Source organism: Hevea brasiliensis, unplaced genomic scaffold (assembly GCF_030052815.1).
Source record: "Hevea brasiliensis isolate MT/VB/25A 57/8 unplaced genomic scaffold, ASM3005281v1 Scaf348, whole genome shotgun sequence".
Lineage (NCBI taxonomy): Eukaryota > Viridiplantae > Streptophyta > Magnoliopsida > Malpighiales > Euphorbiaceae > Hevea > Hevea brasiliensis.
In genome coordinates, this window is record NW_026614860.1 from 67,501 (window position 1) to 76,650 (window position 9,150).

The following is a 9,150-nucleotide window of genomic DNA, read 5'->3' on the forward strand; positions in this document are numbered from 1 at the left end:
TCCTCCACAAACCCCTTAGCCTCACCTGGGTAGCGCTTTTGGGGTTTCTCCGCAGTGGTGGAGGACACAATAGCAGCAGCTTTCAAGGGCATATTCACAATTCTCGGAGTTACCGGGACTTGAAACTGAAAAGAAGCTGTTTTGGGTACAAAACCGGATTGGATAGCAGTGGAAAGAGAGAGAGATGGGGATACTTGGAGGTGGGTTTTGTTAAATAAAGATTGAGATTGAGAGGTTAGATTAAGAGAAGCCATTTCGTCAACACAGAGCCAGACAATAATTGAACTCAAAAAAATAAAGTAAAGAATTAAATAGGAAAAGAGTATACGGCACCTTTAAATTGAAAAGAAAACACAAGAAAATTCAGCGACAAAGAAAAAGCGTTCAAAGTGTTTTTGGCTTTGGCTTAGAATCGCTGTTCAAGTAGCCTTGAAGACAAAGCGAGAGCTCAAAACAATGGAAACAAAAGAATAAATAATTATGGGTAATGGGGTTGCTGTTTCTTGCGCCTGTATCGAAGAAAATGGGGCTTTTATAGGTAATCAAGCTTTCCTTTCGGATTAGGATAAGTCTGGCGTTGGTGTTTGTGTTTGCTTTTTAGATGTTCGTTTAAGCTATTTATATAAAAGAATATATAAAAAAAATAATTAATTAAATTTATATATTTCTGAAAATATTTAAAATAATGAAATTACATTTTAATTAAAAAATAATAAATCCCACTTTCTTATATTCACTTGCAAATTAATAATTTTTAATTTAATTATTGATTTATTTTCATTTTTTTGAATTCTATTTATAATAATATATTCCAATTCTACGGAAAAATTATTATAAAATCTATTCATTTAATAATTTTTAATTTTACAAATCATAATTTTTACGTTGACTAACATAGATTCAATTCACAAAATATTCATTAGTTTTAAATTACTGAAAAAGGTTAAAATATAAACAAATCAAATTATTTTATTTAAAATTTAAAAAAAAAAAAACAAAGCTTAAATAAATGTAATATCATTAGCCAACTTGTATTGACTTTTAAATAATATTTCCATTTTCTATGAATTACATTTACAATAACATATTTCTAATTATATAGAAAAATTCTTATAAAAACTTATTCAAATAATAATTTCTAATTTTACAAATAATAATTTTTTATGTTAAAACCAGTCTCATTGCATAAAAGATTCATTTTTTTAAATTACTGAAAAATTAAAATATACTTAAAAAAATTAAATTTATTTTATTTAAAATAAAATAACAAAGTTTAAATAAATCTAATATCATGATGCGATATTGTTTTATTATTTTTAAATTTTAAGTAACACTTTCATCCATTTATGCCTATTATTATATAGAATTTTCATTTTATTGTATTTAAATTAATTATAAAATAAAAAATTTCATATAATAATTTTTAAATAAATAAATACTTTTATTTAAAAATTTACTAAATTAATATTAAAATAAATATTAATTTAAATAATTAAATTTAAAATTTAATTAGTTGATGTAAGCAGATCACACGTGCTTTTAAAGACTTGTTGTATGTAAAAATAAAAATGAAAATTTAATTTTATAAACTGATTAAACATGTATTATTAAATTTATATAATTATAAATTAAATTATTGTAATCGTAATTTCACATAAATTTCTCATTATTTATTATTTAAACATGCATTTGTAAAATGAGATTATACTTTTCTATTTAGTTTAAGATCAAAATTGTGTACGGAAAATAATGTCTATTTTTATAATTTATTTGATTAATTATATAAAAGTTCATTCCTCTCTCTCTCTCTCTCTCTCTCTCTCTCTCTCTCTCTCTCTCTCTCTCTCTCTCTCTCTCTCTATATATATATATATATATATATATATATATCAATGAGATCAATCAAGTAATTATATCACTTTATTACATGTGAATGTGATCAATTAAATCATAATATTGTTGTTAAAAAAAAAAATTTAAAGCTGAGATACTAATTTTTCAAGATTAAAGTTAAATATCAAATAAAATTAAATTGCTTAGATAGATTTTTTTAATGCTTATTTACTTCAAATCACTTTATAATTATGAAGTGTTAGGTTTTATCTTTGCAATCAAAGAGGCAACTTCATCACTAAAAAGCAATTTTAGGTAATTCCTCAATCCAATCTAGGCAACTTCTTGCTCCAACTAAGATAGATCCATTATAAAAATCTACCAATATAGAAACAGAGTTTACTAATGGATTTGAATTCATTGATAAATTGAGATATAAAAAAAAATTATTATTCAAATTATTAATGGAATATAATTACTAATGGAATACATTCGTAAGTTACCAACAGATTTCAAAATTCGTTAGTAAGTTTTGAGAAAAAAAAATTAGTATGTAAATTACTAGTGAATTCAAAATCCGTTAGTAATTTATCAACAAATTTCAAAATTCGTTAGTAATTTGTGAGAAAAAAAAGTTAGTGTACAAATTATCCACGGGTTTGAAATTCGTTGGTAATTTATAAGACATAAAAAAATTAGTGTTCAAATTATCAATGGAAAAAAATTAGTGTTCAAATTATCAATGGATTTTGAAATTCATTGGTAATTTCTCAAAGAAAAAATTTAGAGTCCAAATTACCAATGGATTAAAATTTTGTGGGTAATTTATGAGCCATAAAACAAAATTAAGTGTTCAAATTATTAATAGATTTTGAAATAAGTTAGTAAATTTTCAGAGAAAAAATCTTGCTTTTCTAAGAAAAAATCTCGCATTACTTTTTTAAAAGCTCACTTTTTTTTTTAAATTATCAATGAATTTAAAGTTAGTTAGTAATTTTTGGAGAGAAAAAATGCCAAATTTTTTATTTTTGCAATGGATTTTGCCATCGATTGCAAAATCCGTTGATAAATTGTGTATTTACACATAAAAATACCATCTTTCCTTTCATTATTTCATTTATTTAATATTTTTCTTCTCTTCCATTTTTAATTTTTCTTCTCTTTTATCTTATTTTCTTTTTTTTTTTTCTCCCATTTTCTTTCAATTTCTCCCACTTTCTTCTCTTTTTCTTATCATTTTCTTCTCTTTTCTTTCATTTTCTTCCCTTCTATCATCATTTTCTTCTTTCTTCTCTTTCCTCTCATTTCCTTTCTTTTTTTCTCTTATTTTCTTCACTTTTCTTGGATTTTCTTCACTTTCATTTTTTTTCTCCTTTTAATTTTTACCATATATTTTCCATTTTCATTATAATTTTTCCTCATTTCACTCCTCATCTTTATTTTTTTTTAAATGCCATTTTTCCTTTCATTATAATGCATTTCTAATAATTATTTGGCAAAAAAATTAATAATGGATTTTATAGGATTATCAATGGAAATCTGTTGGTAATCCTTAAAGATCTTGTAATAGTTATCATACTTGGAGAGGGAATATGAGCCAATCCATTAGCTAAAATTTTTATTTGGTGGAATTGTTGTGTTGGGGTTATTTGCGAAATCAACAAATTAACATCCAAATAATTCAAATATTAAATTGTCAACAACCAAATTATCACAACCTAAGCAAAAAAAATAACTCAAACGCAAATAAAAAGAAGCTCGCCGAGAACACAATATTTTTTATGTAGAAAACCTCTCCAAAGTAAAGAGGAAAAACTATAGGACTTTAGAAGACCATCATCAAAATAACGTTACAAACACCTTTTAAAAGGCCTCATAATATATTCACCAAATAATCTAAATAACAAAAAAATTAAATACGAGAGAAAGGGAGAACAAAGAGTAGAAATATACCAAATCAAATGACATAATTTATAGACCCAATCACTAGGCTATAAGTCTCTAATCTCCATCTCTATTGTTCAAACTGAAGAACTAGATGTCAGAAATATGCGGGCAAAATTTGAGCTCGATCCAATGGTTAACGAACTCCCAAAGGCTAAAAGAGTGAAATTGATCCAGTAAATAAAAATACATAATTTTCCTCTCCGAAAGCACTTTTCTAAATATCTTTTTTTCTCAATTTTTTCTTTAAAATAAAATTTGTAGTTACATGATTAATGTGACATAGATACTCACAAAATTTTAATTTTTTTTTACTAATCTCTTTAACTTCTTTTTTTTTCTTTTTATAATAATAATACTTATTAATTTAATTGATCTTTCCATATGGGCGAGAACCGATAACCCAAAACATTGTACTGTTTAATTATAATTGTTGTAACCCACCACAATTAATGGTTCGGTTTCATTGTATAATTTAATATATGAACATACAAAAAGCAGATGAATGAAAAAAGTTCTCGTGAAAGATAACACATCCTCAACACACAGAGCGTGATATGGATCCCAATGGCCCCTCCATTCAAAGCATTGATGGAGTTCTGATTATCACTCTCTATTTGCAGAAAAGAAAACCCCCACTAAACAGCTATTTCGAACCCAAATTTCAGAGCATGGATTTCCGCCAAATTACCTTCCCAAGAGGCTCGAAAAGATTTAGCAGCCGCTAGCAGAATTTGTCCTTGTGAATCACGGATAACAAATCCCAGGCCTATCACACCCTCCTTAGAAACAGTAGCATCTGAGTTGAGCTTATACTACCCTGAAGGAGGTGTCCACTTATGCATGACAGAAGGCTTCTCCAGCAGAACTGGGACATCTTGAGCTTCCTGGGACTCATTAATCTAGAGTCGATAATCACTAGCTATAATCTGATTTTCATCTACATTCCCATTTCTGAAAATATGATCATTTCAAGCCAGCCAGATGGACCATGTGAGAAGTGCGAAAGCTCCATGTACTCTGGAGGAAAATTCTAAAACAGCTGGTTCAATAATGCAGGTGGATCATCAACAGATATCTGAAGCACATTGAACCTAAGCTGGCTAAGATACCACACCTTGGAGCTGACAGGGCATTGAAAGAACAGGTGCATACTTGTTTCAGCCTCCTGTCCGCAAATTGAACAAATCTCATCCACCTCCAAATGGCGATGAATCATCCTGTCCTTAGTGGGAATTACACCACATACCAATCTCCAAATAAAGAATAATTGATGGAAAGTTTGAAAATTATAGAATATGTCCAATCCAACATTCAGGATTCAACAATAATTTAAATTATTTCTAAATTTATTATATGTGGAATTTACAAATATAAGACACATCAGAAGACATAATTTTTATAAATTATTTATTTATCTTACAATTAATGATCTCAATTGAACTTAGAGCAAACCTTTCTGATATCTCCATCTGATCCAGTCTTGACTTCAATGCTACTCATTTTAATCATAGCTTTAGAGAAGTCGAAATCAAACCTAAACCCAAGTAATCCTCTAATGTCGCCAGCATAATTTTGGACAATATTATGGGTAGAAGCATCATCCCAAAGTCTCTGATCAGACTCCAAAACTCCATTACCATCTCTTACATTCTTAAAAAAGCTTGCATCGAATTTTGTCTGGCTGTCTTTGTCTAATGCAACCTTTTTCGACCCATCTCCATTTTGGGGACAAAGGGCTTGGAGTTGTCTCAGGAATGATTGGTTTATTGTTGGGTCTGCATTGCCTGTTGTTGTGAAATTATATAGCCGATATCTGAAGAATATGCAGTCCGTTTGGCCTATGGTATGTGCCCCTGCCACATTTATTAATTAATTGCACTCCCAATATATATTTTGCCATCTTAAATAATTAGGATTTTTTTTTTTCATAATAATTTGGATTTTCAGTTTAAAGATGTTCCAAGGCCTAAAAATTTTGGATATTAATTTTGCTTTAGCTTTTTTATTTTTTTTTAATGTTCGAGATGTGATTGGATATATAGAAGATTAATCCTTCAGGTCAGAGTACGATTATGTTAAAACCTACTTTATGAATAGTGACTCCACTGTTCAAATTTACGTTTAAGCGTGGGCACAGGTGTAAATTATCACTCGGCCATTTAGGTTTTTTTTTTTTTAATGATTTCAAGTTGTAATTAATAAATGAAAAAAATTTATTTTGACACGGTTCTTGATAGGCTAAGACATAATATATGAGGTACGATTTATATAAAATATATGAAAATTACGTATTTATATCTTATATTCATGATTGATTAATTAGGTTTAAGTAAATTAAAATGGGATTTAGATTCATACAAACATCATCTATCATGTTTTAATGATTTTTACCCTTTAATTCACGAGTGGTTGAGAATTTAAAAAAAAAAAATTTCAAATATACTATTTTATATCTAAATTTTATCAAAAAAATTTTATTACTTCTAAATTTTTAAAATGTTTTATAACATACCTCAACTCATATAAAATGAATTAAGATATCTTTAAAATTAAGTATGAACTTTAATTATGTTGACATAATGATCTGTTAATTAGAATTTAAATAATATCTTAATTCTATTTTTATAAGATTTGAGATGTGTTATGAGACATTTATAGAAGTTGAATTGTGTCAAGAGATATTTTAAATATCACGAAATTTTTTTTATAAAATTTAGAGATAAACATATATATTCAACCTTTAAAAAATCATATTTAAATTTTTGAAAGGAGAGTGAGGATTGTATATATATTGAAAAGAAAAATATCAAATTAACATTGATTTTGAATTCAAATAATATATGATTGAGAGTATATAAATATGATGAATTATATTCTTTTGAATTTAAAAGGTTCTAGGGCTTAATTTCACTGTACTTATAAATTTAATCACCTCTTATTCTAATACGATCAATAAACTTTATAATTGATTTTTTTATATTTGCAAATTCGCTTAATTTTAGTTAGATTTTTTTAAGGTAAAATGCTCAATTTAGGTCCTGTATTTATTGAAAAGTTTAATTTAATCAATTTTTAACTTTTTATTTAATTTAGGTTAAAATTTTTAATTTAAGATCAATTTAGCCCAAAACTCAAAATTTATGAGCTAAATGTTATAATTTTTTTATTTAAATAAAAAAATTAAGAAATTCAATTTTTTAATTTTGAGAATAAATTTTTTGATTTCTTGATTTAACCTCAAAAATTAAGAAATTTAATTTCTTTATTTTCTTGATTTTTGGGCTAAATTGAACTTAAATTGAAATTTTTAGACTAAATTAAATAAAAAGTTTTTCTATGAGCGAAATCTAGCTCCAAAACACATTTAATTATAAGTTTTTTTAATTGTCTAAATTTTCTATACAATATGGTGATATTATTGAAATAAAATCCAAATAAAGTAATTTTTTTATAAATACAATTTAATTCAATAATTATATAAAGTGATTAATTAACACAAGATTTTTCTTATTTAAACATAATTTATGCCTTAAATATATGAATTTCATATATTTACAAAGAATTTTTCATTAATTCAAAATATTAGTAATTATTGTACCTCATCTAAAGAGAGAATTTTATTAACTAGGTGTAATAATTTTCACTACAATATGATTAGTGTCGTAGAGAGTTTCGATATCCTTCTCTTCTCCAAAGATGTTACGACCCATAGGACACTCCTTTTTATTGTTTACTTTTTATATATTTTATTTATTTTTTATATTTATCTATTTACTTTCTGCAGTCACTTTTCACTGCAGTGGTTCACCACACCAAGCATTTTTTTATAAAAATGTATCAAGCAAGGGAGAGAACGTATAATATATTCATATATATACCTACTAAGGTTACGAGATCGTGATCGTCAAGGCCTTTTGCTGCAAATTTTTGTTTCTGAGTGGCGATGGAATCAAGAGGTGAAGGCAAATTTGAGGCATGGGAGGATGATGAGATTCTACCATCTTTTCTACCAGTTGGGACTGCCCAACTCGGACCATCACTCTGAAACATGGAATCAATCTGGTTAAAGGAACACCTCATAAATATAGAGGCAGAGAAGAGGAGATATACCAAGTCTACAGCATCACGGGCAGCCAGAGCTAGTATGTCAGCACAGGAGACCACACCAGGGCACGACGCCTCTAACTGTGATTTAGCATCGTCAATCACTTCAAATCCTCTTAGTCCTAGGTTTGGCAATGCATTTCTCTCTGCAGAAGACCCTGTAATTAACACTGAGCCATCACAGCCCTGTGAAACACTTGCATTCTTAGTTTACTATGAGTACCTTTGAAGATGAAAAGAAGCCAAAAAAGCAGATAAAGAAAGGCAGGCAACCTGAACAAAGCAGTCATGGAAATGAAGCCTCAGCAATCCAGCTGCAATGGTTGGATCCTTTTGGAAGTGTGCTTCAACAGTGGACCTGACTATAGCCTCAGCCTGTGGACATGGAAAGGCATAAAACCCATTTCTCAATTGGCCTTGAACAGGCAAACCCACCACTAAAATCACCAGAAAAACCAACAACCACATGATTTAGGGTGATAAACATTCAATAGTAGCTGAATTCAATTGCAAATGAGCCTAGCACTACTTTGTATTTATAGATGAATTTGCATACTATATCCACTTTCTGTGGTGGTCCATTAAGTTGAATTTTTTGAGCTACTGATAATATTTATTTCTCTTTTTCAGTGGAGGCGTGTGGGGACATTGAAATAGTGGAATTTTCTCTTTTAATTTTTATTTTTTTAGATAATTGGAGTGCATTTCCCTGTGTTTTTGTGTTCTGAAAAAATTATAATGGAGAGGTATAGTTCTTTATATCTTGTTCTTGAATCTTTAGCTTTATTCCTAAACGCGTTTTTTTTCCTGTGTGCTTGTCATTGTTTGTATTTTTCTCCTTTAATGATCCCTTCCCCATGAGCCTTGAGCTGTTTTTCTTGCATTCACATGAGCTTTAGTTCCCATCATCACTTCTGTGTATCTTCATAACCCAATTGCATGCAAAGATGATTAGCATTTGTTAGGATGATTAATTATAGTTTTTTAAAGATTCGAGGAGCGCAAAGCAAAGCGCTTAGGAGAATTATTTCTTGATGGGTTAATGGATCTTTTTACTTATATGTCTCTCACTCGTCCCTTCTTTTTTTAATATAAGAATTTCACACTTACATATTTACAACGTAGTTGATATTTGCAACACAGTTGATCCTTAGTGAGTGTTAATTCAAATTTTGAGTTACAATATAAAAAATTTTTTTTTCTTTCTTATGAATCCTCAAATTTTATTATGAATGTTTTATCTATGGCCACATCCAAAATTTTAAT

General features: G+C 28.0%; 2 protein-coding genes across 2 annotated transcripts in view; both read right to left on the reverse strand.

The window, feature by feature from the left end:
• Positions 1-566, reverse strand: part of LOC131177196 (heme oxygenase 1, chloroplastic-like) — a 968-nt gene extending 402 nt beyond the window's left edge. The window contains exon 1 of the mRNA XM_058142142.1: positions 1-566. This exon is cut by the window's left edge and continues 402 nt beyond it. Within this exon, the coding sequence (XP_057998125.1) occupies positions 1-254 (254 nt within the window). The 5' untranslated portion in view covers positions 255-566.
• Positions 567-5,105: 4,539 nt separating this feature from the next.
• LOC131177197 (peroxidase 25-like) lies at positions 5,106-8,404 on the reverse strand. The gene is made up of 4 exons (XM_058142144.1): positions 8,158-8,404; positions 7,891-8,070; positions 7,659-7,821; positions 5,106-5,633 (listed from the first exon to the last, which is right to left on the reverse strand). The coding sequence occupies exons 1-4, from the start codon at positions 8,350-8,352 to the stop codon at positions 5,212-5,214; spliced, it is 960 nt and encodes a 319-aa protein (XP_057998127.1). The 5' UTR covers positions 8,353-8,404; the 3' UTR covers positions 5,106-5,211.
• Between the last annotated feature and the right edge of the window lie 746 nt (positions 8,405-9,150).